The sequence below is a fragment of the Bufo bufo genome, chromosome 2 (assembly GCF_905171765.1).
Source record: "Bufo bufo chromosome 2, aBufBuf1.1, whole genome shotgun sequence".
In the NCBI taxonomy this organism is placed as follows: Eukaryota; Metazoa; Chordata; class Amphibia; order Anura; family Bufonidae; genus Bufo; species Bufo bufo.
In genome coordinates this window covers 57253677-57277338 of record NC_053390.1, presented here as the reverse complement: position 1 = coordinate 57277338, position 23662 = coordinate 57253677, and the positions used below count along the sequence as shown (strand labels likewise).

The 23662-nt window shown below is 47.5% G+C and overlaps 1 protein-coding gene across 1 annotated transcript in view; it reads left to right on the top strand.

The window, feature by feature from the left end:
• The first annotated feature begins 17 nt into the window (after positions 1 to 17).
• The window catches only part of LOC120992278 (elongation factor 2-like), a 31862-nt gene continuing 8217 nt past the window's right edge, over positions 18 to 23662 (top strand). Inside the window, exons 1-7 of the mRNA XM_040421147.1 lie at positions 18 to 214; positions 4085 to 4299; positions 8386 to 8567; positions 12469 to 12680; positions 17297 to 17478; positions 20849 to 20954; positions 21042 to 21155. Coding sequence (XP_040277081.1) covers positions 44 to 214; positions 4085 to 4299; positions 8386 to 8567; positions 12469 to 12680; positions 17297 to 17478; positions 20849 to 20954; positions 21042 to 21155 — 1182 coding nt within the window. The 5' untranslated portion in view covers positions 18 to 43. The remainder of the gene's footprint in view (positions 215 to 4084; positions 4300 to 8385; positions 8568 to 12468; positions 12681 to 17296; positions 17479 to 20848; positions 20955 to 21041; positions 21156 to 23662) is intronic.

Here is a 23662-nt window from a genome sequence, read left to right as displayed (position 1 = left end):
GCACTGACTGCGGCAGGAGAGGGGTCCTCACTGCAGCTGCGTCATGTCGCCATGGTTACAGAGACTCCCCGCCCCTTATTCCCAGCAGCCACCCCGTCGCAGCCTGTCAGTTACGTCATCGCCCCGCCTTCTCCTCCTTCTCCTCAAGTCCTCCAGCTGTGAGGCGGCTCCTTGCTTTTCTGTGCCCGGGGATTCGGAGGCATCCGTCACCATGGTGAGTGTCGGCGGAGAGGCTGCACAGCCAAAAGATGAGGCCCCAGATGTCAGAGAGGTGCAGGGGACGAGGCTCCCTCTGCTCCACTGACTGGGATGCGGCCATTTTATATTAGCATCACCTGTCATGTCTGTCTAGCTCCCCGGAGGAGAGGGGTGGGGTGCGCGGGGCTGACCCCGGAGGAGAGGGGTGCGCGGGGCTGACCCCGGAGGAGAGGGGTGCGCGGGGCTGACCCCGGAGGGGAGGGGTGCGCGGGGCTGACCCCGGAGGGGAGGGGTGCGCGGGGCTGACCCCGGAGGGGAGGGGTGCGCGGGGCTGACCCCGGAGGAGAGGGGTGCGCGGGGCTGACCCCGGAGGGGAGGGGTGCGCGGGGCTGACCCCGTAGGGGTGGGGTGCGCGGGGCTGACCCCGAAGGAGAGGGTGGCGCGGGGCTGACCCCGTAGGGGAGGGGTTGGGGGGGCGCGGGGCTGACCCCGTAGGGGAGGGGTGGGGGGGGGCGCGGGGCTGACCCCGTAGGGGAGTGGTGGGGTGCGCGGGGCTGACCCCGGAGGGGAGTGGTGGGGTGCGCGGGGCTGACCCCGGAGGGGGGGGGGGGGGCCCTCTTCTCTCTCCTCACCCTGGAATGGAGGGGTGCAGTGCTCTGACACTGGAGAAGGGGTACAGCTGCAGTGTGAGCTGTGTTGGGGGGGGGGCACAGTGCTGCCGTCTGTACCCGGATGCAGCGTTTTCACCTGGCACTGTGATGAGAAAACTATGCTGCTGTCAGTTCTCTATGGAGGGGGCACTGCTCCTTTCTGTTCTGCCACTGACCCGTCTGTCAGATGGTCACCGTACTGGCGGAGGCAGTTTCCACCACTGTGGACCATTGGGTTGCACCACTCTGGTTAGTAACTGAAGTGGGAGACCCAGTGATGGCGCCTCCACCGAATGTCTGTCTGTCTATTTTACTGTATGCTAATGGAGCAAATTTCCTTCTAAGCGCCGGGAAATAGTCCGGCCGGGCAGAGGTGGGGGTGGGGAGGGGGTGTAATGAAGGGACCAACTGTGTCTGGATGGTGGACAACAAAACTGTGGGAGCTGCTCATCCTGGTCAGTGGATCAGATGATCCTCTCTACTGGTGTCTGTCTGGGCCATCCAGAGCCTGATCACCATGTGCGTGCCCTCACATAACCACTGCTTCCAACACCACCTAACAGCGAGGTGAGAGCGGCCTAGATGGCGAGCGATTAGTCAGAACAACCATCCTGCTGCCCGCAGTCCGGTGACTCGCCCCCTCTGTCTGTCATCTGGGCAAAATGTCGTAGAAGCCTGTCTAGCAGTCAAATGATCTCTCACCAGGACGTACACTACCCAAAAGCAGCCTCTGAGAGCCTTTTTATAGAGCTGCGGTGGAAGCACTTTTTCGCCCTCTTGTGGCCAGACCCAGCATCTAGTCAGACCTCACCTGTAATCATCTACATATCTGCCTGAGACATAACTGCATGCTGAGTTTTGCAGTAATCCGACATTTCTATCTGGGTGCGGTATTTATATATTTTTTTGTATACTCGCATTCACCATGAAATAATTGTGTAGTATCTGATCTTATGACTGTATGTTGTGCCGTTCCTCCCCTATACCTTCTAGAAGTTATGAATGAATTGCCAATAGTTTGCATTAAAGATCCAGATGGGTGTCCCCTGTTGGCGGAGGGGGGGGGGTGTCCCTGCACAGTCTGACATTGTCCTATCAGTGTTGCCAGTGTCAAGACTGTGCAGGGACCCCCCCCCCCCCCCCCCAACTGGTAACATCCAGCTGCACCTTTATTACAGTACATACTGCTGACAAATCATTTATTAACTTCTAGCAGGAATAATAGAGGAACAACACAACAAAGAGCCATAGGAATAGATGTTCTAGAATTTTTACATGAGGAATGCAACAGACCTGTCAGGAGAGGGGACGCGTCCCCTTTAACTGTGTGTGTCATTTTGATTGGTGTAAAATGTGACCAAAACTGGGCAATTGCCCAGGGCCCCAATCCTCTAAGGCAGGGTTCTTCAACTCGGGGCCCACCTGTCGGTCGTGTTTTCAGGATTTCCTCAGTATTCAGCAGGTGATATAGGACTTACCACAGGTATTCATTCTGTGGGATATTCTCAAATCATAATCGGTAGGTGGGCCCTGAGGACTGGAGTGGAGGAACACTGCTCTAAGGGGTCCCCTGCTTCAGTCCGGACTCCAGAGTGGGGAATTTCCCAGCTTAGGAGTCCCTGCTCTGACTCCATATATGAAGTCAGTGTTATGAACATGAAAGGGGTCACTATGCTTGGGGACACCCTGTGTATAGAAGTCTAATTTAGACTCTATTTTTTAAATGTTTCTGTGGGGATTCGAACTCACAACCATCTACAATAAAGGCAAAAACCTTTTTTTCTGTTACGCCATTCACCATATGGGCTAACTTTTTTTTATTATTTTAATAGTATGGGCGTTTTCGCATGCGGCGATGCCCTTAATGTTGTTTTTTTTATTTTGGGGAATGGGGGTGATTTTTTTTATTTTTTTAAAATATTTCTCCATTAGTCTCTATAGAAATCCCTATGCCACAGTTCAGTGCTGCCATCTAGTGGCATGAACTGGGATATACTAACAATGAGCCTGGAAGCCTAGTACAGGCTGTGGCTTATTTATAGAACAAGGTGCTTTCCCAAATCTCCGCTGGGGTGCGCCTGAAGAGGAATCCCACGCTTCCGTTTTTTAATACTCTCAGATGCTGTGAGTGAGGGGAACTCATTGTGTGAGGGGAGGGGGCATGTGGCGTATTGTGGGACCATGAGGGTGAAGAACTGTGTGAGGAGCTTTATGGGGTGTAAATCTGTGAGGGAGGGCCGGAATCGACAGAATGTAACTGTGTTGTTAGTACATTATTACAAGATTTGGGCCCCCACTTTTGATTTTGCCCAGGGCCACATTTTGTCTAAAACCGGCCCTGTATACAAGGAGACGGTGCGCGCAGTATGCATGTGCCGTCTCTTCCAGTCAACTACTGCTGTCTTATGGTCTTCGCAAAAGACAGTAGAAGCGGACAGGAAGGGAGAAGGCACGTGCTTACTGCGCGCGCCATCTCCTCGTATAGCTGATTGGCGAGGGTGCTGGGTTTTGGAGCCCCGACGATCTGATATTGATGACCTATTCTGAGCTGCTGACAGGAATACACGGATCATGTGATATACCATGTGACTAGTAGCACCAGGAAGTTCTGTGCTGGCAGGTTGTCATTAAAGGGGCTTTCTAAGGTTCCAAAAAATATGGCAAATTATCTGTATCTGTTTACCAGGGGATTTCGGATGGCACAATAGCTCAGAAGTTATTATTTTTCATTGTCATGCTCAGTTCTGTGCCGCACCTTAGTTTTGATGCCGCCAGGGCTAGCTTATAAAGTGAAGGGCTACAATTCCCATGATTCCTCTCTTACAGATAATTTCATCTCCCATCTTGACCCCTTTACAGTGGCTGTTCGAGATTACAAATACGTGGCTGCTGTCTTCCAAAACCAGTGCCACAGGTTGTGGTATCGCAGCTCAGTTCCATTCACTTTTGACATCCATGTTTTTCTAATCCGGTCATATGTTCATAGATAGATGGTCTTCTGATAGAGGGTCCTGCTGTGAATGTTGGGAGGTCCCATTGGCGTCCTCTGCCTAAACATAGATTAGTATTCAATAGTGATGAATCCCTTTACTGCTCCCCAAGAGGAGCATCCCATGTCAGTGACCCCTGTCCTCCATATTGCTATACTGATCTCCTGGATTGCAGGGGGCGCTAGCTTATATTTTTTCGCAGAGTGTTTACGGAGCTTATTTCCTTCTTTTCTGTTTCCATGGTAGGTGAACTTCACAGTAGACCAGATCCGAGCGATCATGGACAAAAAGTCCAACATCAGGAACATGTCTGTCATTGCTCATGTTGACCATGGCAAATCCACCCTTACTGATTCTTTGGTGTGTAAAGCCGGAATCATCGCTTCTTCCAGAGCCGGAGAAACGCGATTCACAGACACGCGCAAAGACGAACAGGAACGCTGCATCACCATCAAGTCCACGTAAGTACTCCAGGACACGGCAGCTGAGCCCTGCAATAATGTGCTGCAACACTGTTACTTGGTTTTGTCTCCTGTGTGTCTCCATGGTTACAGACTACAAACAAATCCCGGGTAGTCTGATGTGTGCAAAAGGAAGGGTCAGAAGAGCTCAGCTGAATGATGCGCCCCTCAGTTTCTGAATATCTCCGAGAGAGAGCGGTGTCTGAACTCATAGGGGCAGGGACCCCCGCCGATCAGCTGTTTGAGGAAGCCGTGGTGCCCACCGGTGAGAGCAGCTGCCTCCTCTGTTCTTGGTTTCGCACCTCAGCCTCATTAACTTAAATGGGACTGAGCTGCACCTAGGCCACATGACCCATAAATGTGACGTCACTGGCCTAGACTGAGCTGTGAGAAGTCCATGGCAAACCTGTCAACACTTCAGCCTTTTCAAACAGCTGATCAGCAGGGGTTCTGGTTGTCGGACCTCCAGGTTTCAGATACTGATGACCTCTCCAAAGGATAGGTCATCATTTAAAAAAATAAAAATAAATTGGAAACCCCCTTTAAAGGGTTGTAGGAGACCCCAAAAAGGTTAGGGTTGACCAGATATGGTCCTAAAAAGAAAAAAAGACCTGGTCAGAGCCTTCCAGTTCCAGCATCATGGCTCCCATCCCTGTGTGACATGCCATTTACATGTATGTCAGTGCTGCCAGCAAATCCGTGGTCTCAGGGGTGACGTGTGCAGGAACGGCACGTGACCACTGATCCTTATTGTATTGTAGAATGAGGTCCCCAGGAGACATCTCATCAGTTGACCATGCCCATACACGTATTCTGCTTCTCGTAGATAGAGGCTTCTTTCTCCCGGGTCCATGTGCATGTGGCAGAGCTGCTGAGTCAGGATGAGGCCCCCACCCCCCCCGACAGGGATACATTTCGCTCTTGTGACTTTATTTTTGTCGCTCCTCTCGGCAGCGCTGGGAACAGAGTCCAAGGCAATGAGCAGCGGGTATATTTAGCCTCTGCTTTAATTTACGGAACAACTTCACAACCAGAGGCTCATGTGTCTGATATCAAGACAACCGGGTTATCATTCACCGCGGTGCCCATCCTGGTCATGCATGTTGTACCAGGGACAGTAGTAGTAGGACAGGGGTGTTATGTAAAAAATATTAATGTATATGTAAAGCTGTGTGTAGGGTTTTTTGAGCTCCAAATCTGCATATAAGGTCTCTTTCACATGAGCAAGTTTTCCGCTCGGTTGCAATGCGTGACGTGAACGCATAGCACCCGCACTGAATCCTGACCCATTTATTTCAATAGGTCTGTGTACATGAGCGTTGTTTTTAACGCATCAGTTCTGCGTTGCGTGAAAAACACAGCATGTTCTATATTCTGCGCTTTTCACGCAGCCCTGGCCCCACAGAAGTGAATGGGGCTTCAGTAAAAAAAAGCATTGCATCCGCAAGCAAGTGCGGATGCGAGGCGTTTTTCACTGATGGTTACTAAGAGATGTTGTTTGTAAACCTTCAGTTTTTTATCATGACCGTGAAAAAGAGATTAAAACGCATTGCACCCGCGCGGAAAAAAACTGAACGCAATTGCAAACAAATCTGACTAAACTTGCTTGCAAAATGGTGCGAGTTTCGCTGAACGCATCCAGAGCCAATCCATCACGCTCATGTGAAAGAGGCCTACGGTGTGAGCGCACAGCAGAAATCTCATGGATTTTGGTGTGTATTTGATTTCTAATAGAAAATCTGTGGTGGTGTTCATTTGACATGAAATTAAATCCATGTGTGGATCCGTCATTTATAGCTGATTCTGACTACTTCTCGTGGTCTTGGGACCTGACCTGTAATCTAGCAAGAGCAGGGGCTTTAAACCTGCATTGTACATTTATGGTGGCGTGGGTGTAAAGCCCGGGTCTCACGGTAGAGAACTGTGCAGCCCTGAGCTCCACCCGCACCGCTGTCCCTACCACTTGCACTATCCATCCTCAGTGATGGACCCCAACTGGATGGCTGTCCCTTCTTAGTGAAGTGCAGAGGCCTAAACCATATGGGAAAAGAGTAGCGAGACGAAGAGGTGAAACCCGGACAGGCTGTAATTACAGATTTTTGCCTCTGACAGCATTAGAGAATCAGGAAAAAGTCAGTGATCCAGAGTGGCAAACACACAGCTATTCTAGTGAGGCTTAGAACACCAATCACAGGCACCTGTGGCCAGCAGATGCCTGTTTAAACAGCCTGCCTAAGGAGCCATGTGACGCCCGCACAGAGCCTGATTGGTCGAGCAGCCCGACTTGGCAGTTGACCAATCTATACCTCCAGTATTTAAAATGTCCATAAACTGTAATGTTTTTCTCATCCGTCTCATTGGGGGACACAGGCTTTGACCATGGGTATAGCTGTTGCCGCTAGGAGGCGGACACTAAGCACACAAAGTGTGAGCGCCTCCCTCTTCAGCTATACCTTTCCTACAGGGACCAAGCTAAATCAGTTTTAGCTTAGTGTCTGTAGGAGGCAGACCTCCCTGCGTTGCAGGTCTGCTGGTCACCCAAACCCCCTGCTCCTTCCCGTGCTCCGGAAGAAAAGGAGGACCAGAGCTTCCTGTAAAGACCTCTGTCTCCCGCCAGCATTCGCATCACCACGGCCACCCACCGCAAATCCTCTCTGTTTCCGGTGTAGCGTCCCTCGCCAAGGGGCTGCACACCGAAGGTGGTGATCCGGCTGGAGCCAGGGGGGCAGAAGACGTCGGACAGGTGAGTATAAAGTTTGGAGACCGCCCATAGTGCCCCTCCTCCCCACGTGTGATGGTCCCCATGTGGTCGCCCTGTACCAAGCACCCTGAGCCTTTAAATGTTAAATGGCACCTGGTGCAGGGCTCAAGGGGCTGTTCCTGTTGTGTGGCCGCACGCCCCGCCGCGTCCTCCTGCAGCTTCCTTGGTTCGGCGGCATCTTCCTTGGGGGAGAGGAGGTGGCGGAGTTACCCTCCTCTGTGTTGAGGATATCGCTGCTTCCACAGGGCAGCCAGGGCCATTGTTAATTGAGGCCCCGGCTTCATTTGGCGTCTACTACTGGGGGCGTCTGTTTCCATGGCGGCGGCGCCCTGCTAAATGCACCCGGGAGAGAAGGGGGCGGAGTTTCCTCCTGAGCGCCACTTCATGGTCGGAGCGTCTGTCCTGGGGCAGCCGGGGCCATTGTTAATTGAGGCCCCGGCTTCCATTTCCCGCTAGATTTGTTTGGCTATTGTGGAAGCGTACCACGTTAAGGACCGGGCTCCGCCCTTCCGGGTGACTGCTCATTCATCTCGGGCAGTGGGGGCCTCTTGGGCGCTGCATTACGGGGCTTCGGCCCTCCAGGTGTGCAAGGCGGCTACTCGGTTGTCTTTGCATACTTTTTCCAAGTTTTATAAGGGAGGAGCTCACACTTTGTGTGCTTGGTGTCCGCCTCCTAGCAGGAACAGCTATACCCATGGCCAAAGCCTGTGTCCCCCAATGAACGGAAGAGAAACAGATTTTACGGTAAGTACAAAAATCTAGTTTTTTTACTTTCCAGCATGAGCTAACATGTACTTTACCCCAGCTCTGAAGTTGGAGGCCCCTCGGCTGCTTCAGCATCTATGGTGTTGAAACAGGAGCCTGGAATCCGATTAGTCTATAGGAAGCAAGATGGCAGCTGTTGTGTGACTCGGTCATGTGACTGCTGCCATATTGCGTCCTGTGGATGCATAGGATTCCAGGCTCCTGTGTTGATATCGCCAATGCCGGGGGCTTCCTGCTTCAGAGATGGGGTGCAGGTTAACTTATGGTTGCATGTAAAATAAATTACCTTTTTTTTTTATGGGCTTTTTAAAGGGGTTTTGTGAGATTTTGGTACTGATGACCCATCTTCCGGACAGATCAGCGGTGTCTGATCGGTGGGGGTCCAAAACCCAGGATCCAATCAGCTGTTTGAGAAGGCTGCGGCCTCACAGGAGCACAGCTGCCTTCTCAAACAGATGATGGGCGGAGGTCCCGCGTGTCGGACCCCCACCGATCAAATACTGATGACCTGTCCTGAGCCCACGGACAACCCTCTCATCATCTGTGTGTTTGCTCTGCAGGGCGATTTCCCTGTACTACGAGCTCTATGACAACGACTTGGCTTTTATCAAGCAATGCAAGGATGGCTCTGGTTTCCTTATAAACTTGATTGACTCCCCCGGGCATGTAGACTTTTCATCAGAAGTGACGGCCGCCCTCCGTGTTACAGACGGGGCACTTGTAGTTGTCGACTGTGTATCAGGTAAAGTGAAAAAAAATTCTAAAAAAAAATAAATATATATATATTTGTACTGTGTCAGCCAGTAAATAGAAGATTCCAAATATGGGGTAGACTTATCAAAACGGGTGTAAAGAAAAACTGGTTTAGTTGCCCATAGCAACCAATCAGATCCCACCTTTCATTTTTCTAGGAAAATGATTGGTTTCTATGAGCAACTAAGCCAGTTTTCCTTTACACCCGTTTTGATAAATCTCCCTCATTAAGACTCCTCAGTGGTTGATACTGAAAAGATGATGACACCATTGCAGGCTTTTGTGACCTTCCTCAGGCTTCCTTTAACACCGTATCTAAAGATTCCCCATATTTATACACTACAGTACATGGGAATAATGCGGTAGGTGAGACAAGGGATATAAAGCCGATCAGTATGGGGCAGTTGTAGATGAGCCGTGTGAAGGTTTTATTCTCCTCTAATAGATATCCAGTCCATGAATGGGTTTCAGGGTTCAGACCTCTTGGGTTCATCGCATTCATGGCCTGGATATCTATTAGAGGAGAATAAACCTTTCCTGCAGCAATTCACTGCTCCAACAGTTTGTTCCCTCCTCCACCCATATTGATCTGCTTTCCATCACCGGTCTCCTCTACCTGATTATTCCTATGTACTTTGTTAAAGCTGGACCTCCAAGTTCTCCCCCGGTGCTCCAAATCAAGGTAGCCCCAAGGGGTTAATATCCACCTTCAGGCACGCGCTCCTTCCTGGGGCTCACGCCATGACTTCATTGGCTTAAGGAGGAAAAGGAGATGAGATAACACTTGGCTTCTGCGCAGTATGCACTAGCTCATAAGCGTTGGAGTGTGGATTAATATGAACCTCTATGGGTCCGCGCCATGTTGTAATGGCGGTCTTCATACGTCATCAAGGAGATGCTTTTCTATCGGCACTGAATATATATGTGTATTATCTAGTTAAGTGATTGGCTTAAGCATTCTTTCACAGTCTATACATCTGTAACCAGAGGAGAAGTCAGCCCAGCTGCGTGACCCCCCCCCCCCCCTCCCCCCCTCTACGTTGACTGAACAAAGGGAGGAGGGGAGGCTCCTTGAGACAAAGAAAGAAATAGTTTGTAACAGCTTCAGAAAAGTTAACTAGTTAGTCCTAGAGATACAAAATATAGAATGCAATTCACACCTCTCTAACAACTTTGATGTATAAATATGTGACTCTTCAGGTACTGTCTTAAAAGATGCCTGAGGAAGAGGCCTAAAGGGTCTGAAAATCTTGCAATTTTGTCTTCATCTTTACAGTTAGCCATTAAAAAGCATCCACCACTGAGGATCCGCAATACACCCGGCCGGCACCCCCGTAGAACTGCCTATTCTTTTCCGCAATTGCGAACAAGAATAGGACATGTTCTATTTTTTTTCCGTAGCCGCGGACCGGAAGATCGGGGCACATAGTGTGCTCTTCACATCCATTCCGTCCCCATAGAGAATGAATGGGTCCGCACTGAACGGATGCGGACCCATTCTACGGACACGTGAATAGACCCTTAGGCTGCGTTCACACGGGCGAGATTTCCGCGCGGGTGCAATGCGGTAGGTGAACGCATTGCACCCGCACTGAATCTGGACCCATTCATTTCAATGGGGCTGTTCAGATGAGCGATGATTTTCACGCATCACTTATGCATTGCGTGAAAATCGCAGCATGCTCTATATTCTGCGTTTTTCACGCAACGCAGGCCCCATAGAAGTGAATGGGGTTGCGTGAAAATCGCATGCATCCGCAAGCAAGTGCGGATGCGGTGCGATTTTCACGCACGGTTGCTAGGTGACTGTCTATACACTGTATTATTTTCCCTTATAACATGGTTATAAGGGAAAATAATAGCATTCTGAATACAGAATGCTTAGTAGAAGGTCAATTGAGGGTTAAAAAATAAAAAAAATTAACTCACCTTGTCCTCTTGTTCGCGTAGTTCTCCCGTTCTTTAGTTCTTTAAAAAGATGAACTATGGGCTAAAGGACCTTTGATGACGTAAGATCACATGCTCCAATCACATGGTCCATCACCGCGGTGATGGACCATGTGATTGGAGCATGTGATCTTACGTCATGAAAGGTCCTTTAGCCCATAGTTCATCTTTTGAGAAGTAAAGAAGAGACCGGGACTTACGCGAACAAACGGAGAAGGTGAGTTAATTTTTTTAATTTTTTTTAACCCTCAATTGATCACCTACTAAGCATTCTGTTTTCAGAATGCTATTATTTTCCCTTATAACCATGTTATAAGGGAAAATAATAACATCTACACAACACCGAACCCAAACCTGAACTTCTGTGAAGAAGTTCGGGTCTGGGTACCACAGTCGGTTTTTTTATCATGCGCGTGCAAAACACATTGCACACGCACGATAAAAACTGAACATCGGAACGCAATCGCAGTCAAAACTGACTGCAATTGCATTCCTACTCGCGCGGGTTTGCCGCAACACACCGGGACGCATCCGGAACTAATCCGGACACGCTCGTGTGAACCCAGCCTTAAGGAGATTTTGTGCTCTACTTGGTTGGCTCGGTCTGTGTGGAAATGATCTGATCTTTATTGCTTCTAATCATTTTGCCCTTGTAATGGAAAACCAGCTACAGTCAAGTCCTGCTGAGCTTGTGCTCATACCCTGCATAATCAGAGCTGCAGTGTAAAGCATGGGACAGTGACAGAGTAGCAGCCTCTGCTTGGCTGGACAGATGGGTTATGGACAACGCACAGACTTCAGAAGTGAATTGAAGTCGATGAAAATAATTTGAGCACCACTAGCTGATATTGTTTTTTCACAGCATGGCCTCCACAGATCTTTGTGAACCCAAGTTAGTCATAAACCTTAGTTTTCCATAGCAGATCCCATGACCTGGACGCAATTGTAGCGAACCCTCAACTCTGAGAAATATTAGGCCAGGAAAGATGACAGCCTCACAAATGTGATGGAACAATTGTATGTAATGTACTTTAAGACAGCGGCCATCAGGACATCCTTGAAGGAAGCTATGCCACCGCCCTTAGTATAGGGTTGCCTAGTGATTAAAGTTGTTGTCGCATGATGTTAGAACATGACAATCTCTTTCTAACAAAGCTAGAACCAGCCCTGTACCTCACATGGATCCAGATGCCTCCCCATTCATTGCTCTGCTAGATTTCTATCAAGCTGACAGCCTGGAGGCGTGCCCAGCTCACGGGGGTGTGTCCTTTCCGCTGCAGCTGTCTCCCTATCACAGCTCATGCAGTTAAGTAGGTATGAACTTTCTACTGCAGCTGGTGGCAGTTGAAGGATAGAACTGAGCATGTGCAACCACCTCATTGAGGTGGACCTAGAAATAAGAAATAGAACAAGCAGCAGGTGGCGCTAGACATCTACACTTTACTGAATAACTCAGTAGTCAAAATACATTTTAATTGCATGCAATTACATAAGTATTCAGATCCAGGTGCTGGTTTGAAAACTGCAGAATATTTTTCATGGGACAATCCCTTTAAGAATTTCTGAAACTCAAAGTGAAACTTTTGCCGAGTTACTAGTGGTGCCCCCCCCCACCATTAGTAACTTGGCAAAAGTTTCACTTCGAGTTTCAGAAATTCTTAAAGGGGTTGTACCATGAAAAATATTCTGCAGTTTTCAAACCAGCACCAGGATCTGAATACTGGGACCCCAGCAGAAGCATTCGGCTGAGCACCGTTCTCTCTTTTGGAGGCACAGGTGGTGGTCTAGTGAACCATATACTTTCAGCCCCATCTTTCCAGGGATCAGCAGAGCCAAAAGTTGTGCCACATCAAAAGTTTTCTAAAACTGGAAGTTCTCATTACAAGACTTGTGGAAGCTGAGTTGGTCTCAGGTGTTTGACTTTTACGTACCTTCGGTTTCAGGTGTCTGCGTCCAGACGGAGACAGTTCTGCGACAAGCAATTGCTGAACGGATCAAACCAGTTCTCATGATGAACAAAATGGACCGAGCGCTGTTGGAGCTTCAGCTGGAACCTGAGGAGTTATTCCTGACCTTCCAGAGGATAGTGGAGAACGTCAACGTCATCATCTCTACCTACGGGGAGGGAGAAACCGGCCCCATGGGCAACATTATGGTGAGGAGACATGACGGCTGTGTGCTCTGCTATGTGCACGTATCACGTGTGTGTGTGTGTGTGTGTGTGTGTGTGTGTATATAGGTATATGTATATGTGTATGTGTGTGTATATGTATATATATATATATATATATATATATATATATATATATATATATATATATATATATATATATATATATATATATATAATGAAAAAGGGCAGCACTCCACTGGATAAAAATAAAACAAACTTTATTTACCCATAAGGCTGTAGCGACGTTTCGGCTCTTACACAGGAGCCTTCCTCAAGCAGAGTGTACACATAAAAACTCTGAATATATATAGTGTGTACAGCCAATCAAAGCCAATTACAAATCAAGTGAACATAATTAATAAAAAATCTAAATACATAATACATTATACAAATATGAAGCAATAAAACCAACAATGTGAAAACATTAGACCGTGATACATACAGTTATAAAGTAGTTCAGTGCATATAAATAACACAATACATTTATATTACATAAATCATGTAATAAGTGCCAGCTGTGAATAATTTCATAAAGTGCAAGGTGCTTACTGGTACAGGTGATACACATGATAGACGCAGGAGGGAGGGCGGCTGTCATCCATGTTGACATGTGCGATCCGGCGTACCTGAATCGCCACTGCGCATGCACCTATGACGCATAAACTGTGCTTCCATCTAACCTTAACCACGTCACATGGCGCATGCGCTCTTGAGCTGTAACGCTGGAACGGCCATTTTGGATAGGGGAAAAAATACCCACTAGATTATAATGTTGCTGAAAGCAACTAGTGTTACCGATACATTGCAGGCTCGGGGTGACAATGACATATCAAAATGCCAGAGTGTCACAGTGGCTAAGTGGACATAAGGGAGGGTCACACCTACAATTAAAGTGGAACACCCCGCCATGACTATAAAGTGGCAGCGCATCCGCATGTAAATGCGGGGTTGCGCCGCCACAACAGTCAAAGTACACCCCTCACCACCACACTCTGAGGGTTCTCCTCCTAACACCCCGCCATACTTGTAGCGGAATAAAAATAAACAATGCAGAAACAGTTATTTGAGGAAATACACAAGTCTAAGGACCACAAAGTGCATGAGCAGACGCGTCCAGACAACACGATCGCACAGCCCACATGAATGTTACGCCACTTCTCCTTATCCCGAATCCAGTGAAGAATTATCTAAAGGAATAAGAAAGAAAAAAAGGGGGGGAGAGAAAAATATTTTTCATTAAAAATATAAATCAAAAACCATGTTTTTGACCAAAGGAGAACTCGCGGAATAAACAGGAATATGTTTTTTGTGTACACAAGTCACATATTTTGCAGCAGGACAGTCGACATTTAAAATACTAAGAGTGAGGGCAAACCACGTAGTTAACCCACTCCAACCCTGTAGTCCACATTAAGACCACATGGTTGCAGGGAATTAAGTGTATAAATCCATTTAAGCTCTCTCTTTTTTAGGAGGCCAATTCTGTTGCCACCCCTCCTTGGCATTGGTATATGGTCAATAATATAACACTTCAGATCTTTCTCAGTGTGTTTATGCTTGGCAAAGTGTTTAGAGACTGGTAAATCCAGTCGTTTCTTCCTGACACTAAGTCGATGGTTGTTAAATCGTGTCTTGAAGTCAGTTGTTGTTTCTCCAACGTATAGCAAATTACACGGACAAACAATCACGTATATAACGTGATTGGAGTCACAAGTCAGATAATGCCTTATCTGATATGAGACTCCAGTTTGTGGGTGTACAAAGGACCTACCCTTGATGATATATTTGCAATTTACGCAGGACAAACACGGAAAACAGCCGACACTGGCACTAGTCAATGTCCGCTGTCTTGTCATTTTTGAGGTTCCTACATCTGCCCTAACCAATTGGTCCTTAAGACTCTTAGATCTACGATAGGACATAATAGGGGGAGAATGGAATTCCTTAATGGTATTGAGACAACCACCCAGTATGTTCCAGTGACGTCGAATAATGTTGTTAATATCGACGCTCTGTTCACAGTGGGTGGAGATAAAAGGGATCCTACTAGTTTTCACTTGTTGCACTTTCCTTTTGAGGATGTCGTCCCTATTGAGTTGACCAACCATTTTCTTTTTCTCATACAGCAATTTGGTTGGATAACCTCGTTGCTCAAATTTATGCAGTACTGTATCAAGCGTACTGTTAGATGTAGTGGGGTCAGAGACTATGCGTTTAACTCTCAGAAACTGAGAGTATGGAAGAGATTTTACCATGTATCTAGGATGATTACTAGTGTAAGTCAATAGCGTGTTCCTGTCGGTAGGTTTCACAGACAATTCTGTCTGTATTTTGCCCGCCGACAGGATCACGCGAGTGTCGAGAAACTGCATTTCAACAGGAGAATGCACCAGAGTGAACTGCAATGCCTCATCAACCCCATTTAGGTAGCCATGGAAATCAAAAAGTTTTGGCAAATCCCCCGTCCAGATGAGGAAGATGTCGTCTATGTAACGCCACCACGCCCTGATATATTGGAAGTGGTGGCTTCCATAGACGACATCTTCCTCAAACCGACGCATAAAAATATTCGCGTAAGTTGGGGCCACATTGGACCCCATCGCCACGCCCTGTTCTTGTACATAATATGAGTCCTGAAATAAGAAGTAATTTTGTTTGAGCACAATTTCCAGCAAAGATAATATGAAATGCTGAGCACCATCTGTGAATGTGGATCCATCCAGCATGGAAGAGACCGCTATCAAGCCTTTTTGGTGATCTATTGATGTGTAGAGTGAGGTCACATCAAACGATGCTAATGTCACCTCAGATACATCAACCAGATCAATCTCCTGCAGTTTGAGCAAAAAGTCGCTGGTATCGCGAATGTATGAACTGCCTCCACATGCAAAGCTGCACAGAACCTTATCAAGGAAAATGGCTACATGACTGAATATTGAGTCGGAGCCCGAAACAATGGGGCGGCCAGGTGGATCGACGAGGGACTTGTGGATCTTGGGCAACACATAGAGCACCGGAGTGACAGGATGTGCCACCGTAAGAAAATCCACAAGCCCCTCGTCGATGACCCCCGCATGCAGGGCCTCCGTCAATACACTGTCAATCAACCCTGCAATTTTAAATCTTGGGTCAAAGTCAATGTGTCTATAGATGGTTCTATCACCCAATTGCCGCATAATTTCGGCAATATACTTATGGGTGTCAAGTACGACCACCGCACCGCCCTTATCAGCGGCCTTAATGGTGAGTTCGTGGTCGAGCTTTAGTTCTTTGAGAGCTACCATCTCCTCTGTTGTCACATTGGGATGACCAAAGGGTTGAAAAGAACATGCAGCTTTCAAATTCTGAATATCAGATTTAACAGCAGCCATATATGCCTCAACTGCAGGCTCATGTATGACTGGATTAAAACCACTTTTAGGTGAGAGATCGAGCATGCCAAGAGAGAGTTCACTCATCTTGGCATGCTCGATCCGCTCCCTACCATGAAACCAAATTTTCAACTTGATGGCACGAAAAAAAGTACACAAATCATAATAAAGTTCGAACCAATCTGCATTGGCTCGAGGGCAAAATGAAAGCCCCTTACTCAGCACACTCACTTGAGCATCAGTCAGATTTTTAGAAGAAAGATTAACAACCGTTATTTCTTCCTGGGCGGCATGTTTCGGCCCGGGGGTCGGGGTTTGTTGTTGCGTTGTTTTCTGGTATCTCCTGTGTCTACGGCCTCCACGCCGGATGCGTTGTCTCCGGACAGTTCCATCTCTCTTGCCCCTAAAAAAGCATGGTCAACAGAAAATGCATCTTGTGTGGTTTTATATTTCTTTTTCCATGCATCCTTGTTTGTATGGACATTTTTGTCACTGGATTGCCAGGAATAAATATTTCCTTTTTTGTAGTCGTCACAGTCCCGGTTCCATTTAAGGCGTTTACCTTCCTCCATCTCAGTGCGAAAGGTCTGAAGTTGAGTAGATAAAATATCATTATATGTCCCAAACTCATCAACTGAAGACAGATTAATCAGTAGTTGTGTGTGTGTATATATATATATATATATATATATATATATATATATATATATATATATATATATATATATATATATATATATATATATATAATTTTTTTTTTTTTCAGTAGACTTTTTTTATCTTGATTTTGATAAAAACTATTTATTGACTCTGTATCCTTGCGTAGCCCATTTTACAAAGCCATTGGAATGGATCAAATTTGTATCTGGATGTGGCCACATGTGGCGGGTACTGGGCTGACCCGGCCAAAAATTGCTATTTTATTGTACAGTGGAGCTGTTTCAGAGATATCTTTTTAATGGGCACACCGTTCTACAGATAAACAATGTTTTTACCTGTAAAACTGCGCAGCCAGCTGGCCTTTACCTGCAGAATTGTGGCCATTATTAATATGTTTAAAAACCTCGAAGTTGCGATTTGATGGCACAGTTTTTGCCTGCGAGTCGACATGTGGCCGTTTCCTCAGCATCACTAATTGGCAGCGGTATTCCCCATATTATAAAACTTTGAATGTTTCTGGCTTTCTGTAACCCAGTCCTCATCCTCCCTCTTTTCTTGTGTCCGTAGATTGACCCTGTGATTGGCACAGTCGGTTTTGGGTCGGGTCTGCACGGTTGGGCCTTCACCCTCAAGCAGTTTGCAGAGATGTACGTTGCCAAGTTTGCATCCAAAGGCGAGAAGGCTCAGCCAACTCCAGCTGAGCGATCAAAGAAAGTGGAAGACATGATGAAGAAATTATGGGGAGACAAGTATGTAATTATATACGGCGGTGAGGTGGTGGGGGGACATTGCTTGTTATGTCAGATATCTATAAAATATCGCTCATGGAAACCATCAACAGGCAGGGTGCCTTGTCAACGTTTTCATTATACATTTAGAAACGTAAAGTGAAAGGTCACTGACAGGTTCACTCTGAGCTATGGAATCTTGGTGGTGCCTGTGTGTGGTCTTCAGGGTCTGGGGCTCCGGTCCTAGTTGGAGTCCTTGCTTCACACCGAACGATTGGAGCTCAGAGCCACCTGCTTGGTGCTTTCCCATTGGACTCTTCATTTCCAGAGTCTCCAGGTCAGGATCCAGATGGACAACTACATTGCAGCTGCTTATCTCAGTAACCAAATAGGCACCAGGAGCAGAACAGCAGTGTGAGAAGCCTCTCGATCCCTGAGGTCGGCAGAGAGACTTGTAGTCCTTCCCCATGTTCTTAAGCAGGTCAAGGCAGGGGGTGTTTCGGCCTTCCTGGTGGCATCATATTGGCCTCGTATGGCCTGATACACAGCTCTCATTTACCTGCTCACAGATGCTCTTTTGTCCCTTCCCCTTCGGCCTGACCGCCTTTTCCAAAGTCTTAGGTTCTGAATTATGCCTGAGCCATACAAACTATGCTTAAAGGGGTTGTATCATCTCAGACAATGGGGGCATATTGCTAGGGTATGCCCTCATTGTCTGGGACACTCACTCATCAGCACCATAGAAATGAATGGGTGCGGCGGCTAAACAAGATCTGTTTTACGAGATAGGTGTGGGTCCCAGAGGTGGGACCCGCACCTATCAGACAATGGGGGCATATCCTATGACAGAGAGCATCTTAATATCAAAATAGAGAATCTTAGACCGCTTCCAGTGAAGCTACATCCCTTCCCTGTGAAGTCATGTTCTCTTGCCAAGAAAGGTGTAGGCGACTTTTCTAAATGCAACAAATTGTGCAAGATTTTGGTCGACTGCCATTATTAAATGTGGGCCAGTGACTCCACCAGCAGAATAGTGAGTGCAGCTCTGGAGTATAATACAGGATGTAACTCAGGATCAGTACAGGATAAGTAAAGTAATTCTCGGGTTACAATATAAGTTGGCTCTGGGACGACCATTGTAACTTGAGTCCATAAGACTGGGAAAAACTAGTATTTGGTTCCAAAGCCCCAAAATGTCATCACAGTATAAGAGAATATAACGTTTTAAGAAAAATAAGCAGATAACGAACACAAAGTCCTTACATATAGCAGGAGTAGATGCTGTAAGTCACTTTCTATGGAACTTCTTCAGGGTCCTGTACAGCAGTGGTCCCCAACCTTTTTTGCACCAAGGACCGGTTTCATGCAAGACAATTTTCCCAGGGACCGGTTGGGGGGGGAAGGGGGCGTCGTTCTGGGGCGGGGCTTAGGGGGTGGGCGGGGCCGACTGATTCACGCGCATAACAAAACACAAAGGTGCATATTAAAATATATAACACTATATAATGACTATATAAACTGACTATGGTCTCTGCTGCACTGGTCTCTGCTGCACTGTACCGTATTTTTCGCCCTATAAGATGCACCTAGGTTTTAGAGGTGAACAATAAGAAAAAAATATTTTTCATTACACCTCAGGTCAGACCAGCAATCAGACCTCAGATTAGACCCCCAATGGCTCAGATCAACCACCAAACCTTTAGCCATCTATCACCCCCCAATGTCAGCCATACACCCCCCCCCCCCAATGTCAGCCATAACCCCCCCCCAATGTCAGCCATAAGCCCCCCATTAGCCCCTCATGTCAGCCATAAGCCCCCAATTAGCCCCTCATGTCAGCCATAAGCCCCCCATTAGCCCCTCATGTCAGCCATAAGCCCCCCATTAGCCCCTCATGTCAGCCATAAGCCCCCATTAGCCCTTCATGTCAGCCATAAGCCCCCCATTAGCCCTTCATGTCAGCCATAAGCCCCCCATTAGCCCTTCATGTCAGCCATTAGCCCCTCATGTCAGCCATAAGCCCCCCCCCCCCATTAGCTCCTCATGTCAGCCAGCCCATAAGCCCCCCATGTCAGCCAGCCCATAAGCCCCCCATGTCAGCCAGCCCATAAGCCCCCCCATGTCAGCCAGCCCATAAGCCCCCCCATGTCAGCCAGCCCATAAGCCCCCCCATGTCAGCCAGCCCATAAGCCCCCCCATGTCAGCCAGCCCATAAGCCCCCCCATGTCAGCCAGCCCATAAGCCCCCCCATGTCAGCCAGCCCATAAGCCCCCCCATGTCAGCCAGCCCATAAGCCCCCCCATGTCAGCCAGCCCATAAGCCCCCCCATGTCAGCCAGCCCATAAGCCCCCCCATGTCAGCCAGCCCATAAGCCCCCCCATGTCAGCCAGCCCATAAGCCCCCCCATGTCAGCCAGCCCATAAGCCCCCCCATGTCAGCCAGCCCATAAGCCCCCCCATGTCAGCCAGCCCATAAGCCCCCCCATGTCAGCCAGCCCATAAGCCCCCCCATGTCAGCCAGCCCATAAGCCCCCCCATGTCAGCCAGCCCATAAGCCCCCCCATGTCAGCCAGCCCATAAGCCCCCCCATGTCAGCCAGCCCATAAGCCCCCCCATGTCAGCCAGCCCATAAGCCCCCCCATGTCAGCCAGCCCATAAGCCCCCCCATGTCAGCCAGCCCATAAGCCCCCCCATGTCAGCCAGCCCATAAGCCCCCCCCATGTCAGCCAGCCCATAAGCCCCCCCATGTCAGCCAGCCCATAAGCCCCCCCATGTCAGCCAGCCCATAAGCCCCCCCATGTCAGCCAGCCCATAAGCCCCCCATGTCAGCCAGCCCATAAGCCCCCCCATGTCAGCCATCAGTGCAAATAAAAAAAAATAAAAACACTTGCCTCTCCTGCTCCTGGTCACCATCGCGATCCTCTTCATTCTGCTGTCGGCTCGCTGTGTATAGTGGCGCACAGCGTGAGGTCACAGAGCGACCTCACGCTGTGCGCAGCCCTGCACAGCCGATAGCCGAGCCGAGGACCAGGAAGTGGTGAGTACAGATCCTTCACCGCTCCCTGGTCCTTCTGTACTAATGAAGCGCTTCCATAATGGAAACGCTTCATTAGTACAGAGTTAAAGACTGCCCTGATTGCCGCGGCCCGGCTAACAATCCTCCACGGCCCGGTCCTGGGCCGCGGCCTGGCGGTTGGGGACCGCTGCTGTACAGTACACAATGGAGCAGCTCCTACTGGAGAGCAGTACAGGACATGGCACGGCCATTACCCAGTTGAGCTTTGTCCCCAGACTGTTATATCCTGAGCTCCAGTGTATTTTCTTACGGTACTGAGGTCTTATCCGGTTAATATGGCAGAACGCTGATGTCTTCATCACCTTGTGTGTTTTAGGTATTTTGATCCGGCCACTGGCAAATTCAGCAAATCTGCAACCAACGCTGATGGAAAGAAGCTGCCGCGTACATTCAGCCAGCTCATACTGGACCCCATCTTTAAGGTAATGGATATCCCTCATATCTACTTCCAGTGTAATATGCTCTGTGCCTCCAGGACGCTGTGTCACCTGCTGCCCTGTGTCCTGTAGATATTTGATGCCATCATGAACTTCAAAAAAGAGGAGACGGCCAAACTGATTGAGAAACTGGACATCAAGTTGGACGCGGAGGACCGGGAAAAGGAAGGAAAGCCACTCCTTAAGGTACGGTCTTCATCTACTGTGGTCAACACCCCCTTTTAAAGCCTATGACCCCGTTCTATCACCCCGTCTTACAGTTAATGAAGGATTTGATGGAATACCTCTTCTGAGTCGTTGAGCTCACAAAGGAGGACCCCCTCAAAATGGAGGCACATGACCCACATGGATAGGTACCGGTTTGGTGCTATGAAGCCATGTTTGAGCCGGACTGTGGTACAGGCTGTGTACCAATCGATCACGTAAATTCCAACTCCGTCGTAAAGTTATCTTGGGATGGTCTGATATAAGATCACGTATATCTGGGTCCAATATATAATATATCACGTACTTGTCGGTTGGCCTTGTCATATGTCCCTATAATTCCCAGCTCATTGTCCTGTTGTCTGTCAGTTTTGGAGCACCCTATTGAACCCTAGCCTGCATTTGACGCTTTAGGTGGGCTGTATTGCCCCAGATTTTAGTACTGAATCCGCAATAAAGTTAGTTTTTGTTTTATTTTAACGTTTGAGAATTAATGACAATTGTGAACGTCTACTTTTCACACTGATTTATCCTGTTAGATATTTGGCAACACCGGATAGGCATTGTCTTATTCCAGTAGTGCAGCCTACATACTGCAAGTTGCACAACATGAGAGCCATGAAATAACCAATGTATTGCAGTTGAAATTGAATTCTGAGCGTTAACAGACCCAGAAGAGAAATCGTCAGCGGTCTTCCGAGCTCCATAGCAAGTGCTTGGGTCCACCTTTTAAATGACCCATGGTACTTCTGCCAGGCGGTGTGAACAGGGATTCGGTCAGGCAAGAAACTGGGAGCAGTTTTATTACTGATAGTGCAAGCAGGTTTGGATACATATTTAACCCCTTAGGGACGCATGATGTACCGGTACGGCATGTTTCCCGAGTCCTTAAGGACCCATGACGTACCGGTACGTCATGGGTTTAAACCGCGATTGCGGCGGGGGTTAATCGGAACAGGATGCCCGCTGAAATCATTCAGCGGGCATCCTGTCACAACGCCGGGGGGGTCAATTCAGACCTGCGGTTTGCGGCTTTACCTGCGGTTGCGGCGGCTGTGCGGCGGTGCCATCGGGTCCCCATGCGGCTGTGGTGGGGACCCGATGGCATGGAAGGCAGCGCGATGTCTAAGGAAGGCATCACGCTGCCTTCCGGTGACGAGCCTGTGAGATCCAGCCCCCTGGATCTCACAGGCCAGAAGCTGTATGAGTAATACACACTGTATTACTCATACAGCCAATGCATTCCAATACAGAAGTATTGGAATGCATTGTAAAGGAATATAAGCCCCAAAGTGGGACAAAAAATAAAGTTTTCCCCCCAAAAAATTTTAAGTTTCAAGTAAAAATAGACAAAAACGTAATTTTCCCCAAATAAAGTAAAAAAAAATAGGGGAAAAAAAAAGTATACATATTAGGTATCACAGAGTCCGTATCGACCGGTTCTATAAACATATCACATGACCTAACCCCTCAGATGAACACCGTAAAAAATAAAAACTGTGCTAAATAAACCATTTTTTTTGTCACCTTACATCACAAAAAGTACAACAGCAAGCGATCAAAAAGGCGTTTGCCCACCAAAATAGTACCAATCTAACCGTCACCTCATCCCGCAAAAAATGAGCCCCTACCTGAGACAATCGCCCAAAAAATAAAAAAAATATGGCTCAGAATATGGAGACACTAAAACATCATTTATTTTTTTTGTTTGAAAAAATCTGTTATTGTGTAAAACTTACATAAATAAAAAAAGTATACATATTTGGTATCGCCGCGTCCGTATCGACCGGCTCTATAAAAATATCACATGACCTAACAACTCAGATGAACACCGTAAAAAATTAAAACTGTGCTAAATAAACCATTTTTTGTCACCTTACATCACAAAAAGTGTAATAGCAAGTGATCAAAAAGTCACCCCAAAATAGTGCCAATAAAACCGTCATCTCATCCCGCAAAAATCATACCCTACCCAAGGTAATCGCCCAAAAACTAAAAAAATTACGGCTCTCAGACTATGGAAACACTAAAACATGATTTTTATTTATTTTTTTGCTTCAAAAATGAAATCATTGTGTAAAACTTACATAAATAAAAAAAGTATACATATTGGGTATCGCTGCATCCGTGACAACCTGGTCTATAAAAATATCACATGATCTAACCTGTCAGATGAATGTTGTAAATAACAAAAAATAAAAACGGTGTCAAAACAGCTATTTCTTGTTATCTGTTTTGACACCGTGTAATATAGAGCAACCAAAAATCATATGTACCCTAAACTAGTACCAACAATACTGCCACCCTAAACTAGTACCAACAAAACTGCCACCCGTAGTTTCTAAAATGGGGCCACTTTTTTGGAGTTTCTACTCTAGGGGTGCATCAGGGGGGCTTCAAATGGGACATGGTGTCAAAAATCTGCCTTCCAAAAACCGTATGGCATTCCTTTCCTTCTGCGCCCTGCCGTGTGCCCATACAGCTGTTTA